This window comes from Sinocyclocheilus rhinocerous, unplaced genomic scaffold, assembly GCF_001515625.1.
Source record: "Sinocyclocheilus rhinocerous isolate Xijiao unplaced genomic scaffold, SAMN03320098_v1.1 scaffold693, whole genome shotgun sequence".
Classification (NCBI taxonomy): Eukaryota; Metazoa; Chordata; class Actinopteri; order Cypriniformes; family Cyprinidae; genus Sinocyclocheilus; species Sinocyclocheilus rhinocerous.
This window is the reverse complement of record NW_015654933.1, coordinates 270,424-272,098: the sequence shown is the minus strand read 5'-3', so window position 1 is coordinate 272,098 and position 1,675 is coordinate 270,424. Positions and strand designations below refer to the sequence as shown.

General features: G+C 34.4%; 1 protein-coding gene across 1 annotated transcript in view; it reads right to left on the bottom strand.

The window, feature by feature from the left end:
* The window catches only part of LOC107717758 (nucleolar protein 14-like), a 12,842-nt gene that overhangs the window by 3,665 nt on the left and 7,502 nt on the right, over positions 1-1,675 (bottom strand). Inside the window, exons 8-9 of the mRNA XM_016524593.1 lie at positions 1,517-1,647; positions 30-115 (exon numbers count right to left, since the gene is read on the bottom strand). Of these exons, the coding sequence (XP_016380079.1) occupies positions 30-115; positions 1,517-1,647 (217 nt within the window). The remainder of the gene's footprint in view (positions 1-29; positions 116-1,516; positions 1,648-1,675) is intronic.

Sequence of the window (1,675 nt, the reverse complement as noted above, 5' to 3'; positions counted from 1 at the left end):
TGCGGTGTGTGTGTGTGTGTGTTACTCACGGGATAAGTGCGCTGACGGTTCTCAGATCAGGAGGATTCTGGGTAGCGAGATCACCAACATACTCCAGCAGAAAGCCGAACAACTTCTGAACACGGAATAAAACACAATCACATTTAACACACACACACACACACGCTCTCACACACACACGCTCAACGGCTCCGTGTCAAACGCTAAACACACTGTGTGACATCTACATAGGCAGCATCCTGACAGACTCAAAAAATCACTTAAAGTGAGGAGATTAAAAACGGTCAAACAACTTCTATTGAAGCACTTGAGATGTTTTTAAACTAAAACCATAAAAGTTTTTTATTTAAATGAAATACAATACAAAATAACCCAAAATAAAATACAAAAACCTTATAATAATAATAAAAATAATTTTATTTTATATAGCGCCTTCATGTTACTTTCTCAAGTCGCTTTACGTAAAAGCTTTACACAAAGGCAAACACAACAATATAAGACAATATACTGCAAATATAGCAAAAGACGAATAGCAAAGAACAACACAATAAGAAACTAATCAAATAAAAGCAATCCTGTAAAAAAAGTTTAAGAATAATACATTTGAAGAATAACAATTTTTTATTTCAGCTAGTTGCCTAGGCAAGTTTAACTTGATGTGCTAAAATAACTAAAACTGAAAAAAATAAAATAAACATTAATAAAAACTATATAGACATAATAAAAAAATGATGAAAATGACAAAAATGCAACAAAATAACTAAAACTTACTAGGGGTCGGAATCACCAGAGGCCCCACGATACGATATTATCACGATACAATATAATTGCGATTTTACATATATTGTGATATTCTGCAATATATTGCAATCTATTACCTTTTTCCAACTTCGAATTATGTCCCCAAAATAAAAATTGGCAACATGTGTTTTAATTAAAAAGAACATTTCTCAGTTTGTTTATCTCAGTTTTATTGCTGCAGTGCTAAATGGGATTGTCAAGCAGACAAACTGACTAACACTTTCATGAAAACCTGTCATAAATGTTGTATGCACCTGACAAACTCAACTATTAGTATTACAGTCTAATCTAGTCCACCTTAATTAAATGTAAACAGGTATGCACTGCTGTGCTACTACAGGTATTCTGAACAATGCAACTTGAACTTGCACAAAAAAAGTTTGGTGCATTTTAAAGTAAATTGCTGTTAAATTTAAAATAAATAAAACTAAGTTTTACATCCAATTTAAACGCGGACATTTATTTTACTAACTTGCTGCATGCTGAAGGTGACCCAGCTGACCTCACAAGAAAAAAACTCAACACTACCATCTAGTGGACTGTAAAGAAATTTATTTAATTATTCAACCAAATAGTATAATAAAAGATTGATACTTGGCGTCCGTGTATCGATACAGTATTGCCGCAGAAAATATCACGATACTATGCTGTATTGATTTTTCCGCCACCCCTAAAACTTACTAAAATAAAAAAACAAACAGAAAATGTCTCTGACCTGTAGTTTGGCTTTGTTTCCTGCGGCCAGACTGGGATGGTGACACTTCAGTGTTCTGTCCAGAATGAGGCACTGCTGATCTGATCCGTGATCCTGCAGGAGTGCCTTCAGATCACTGTAGCTCTCTGGAGCTGAAGCACACACACACACACACACACA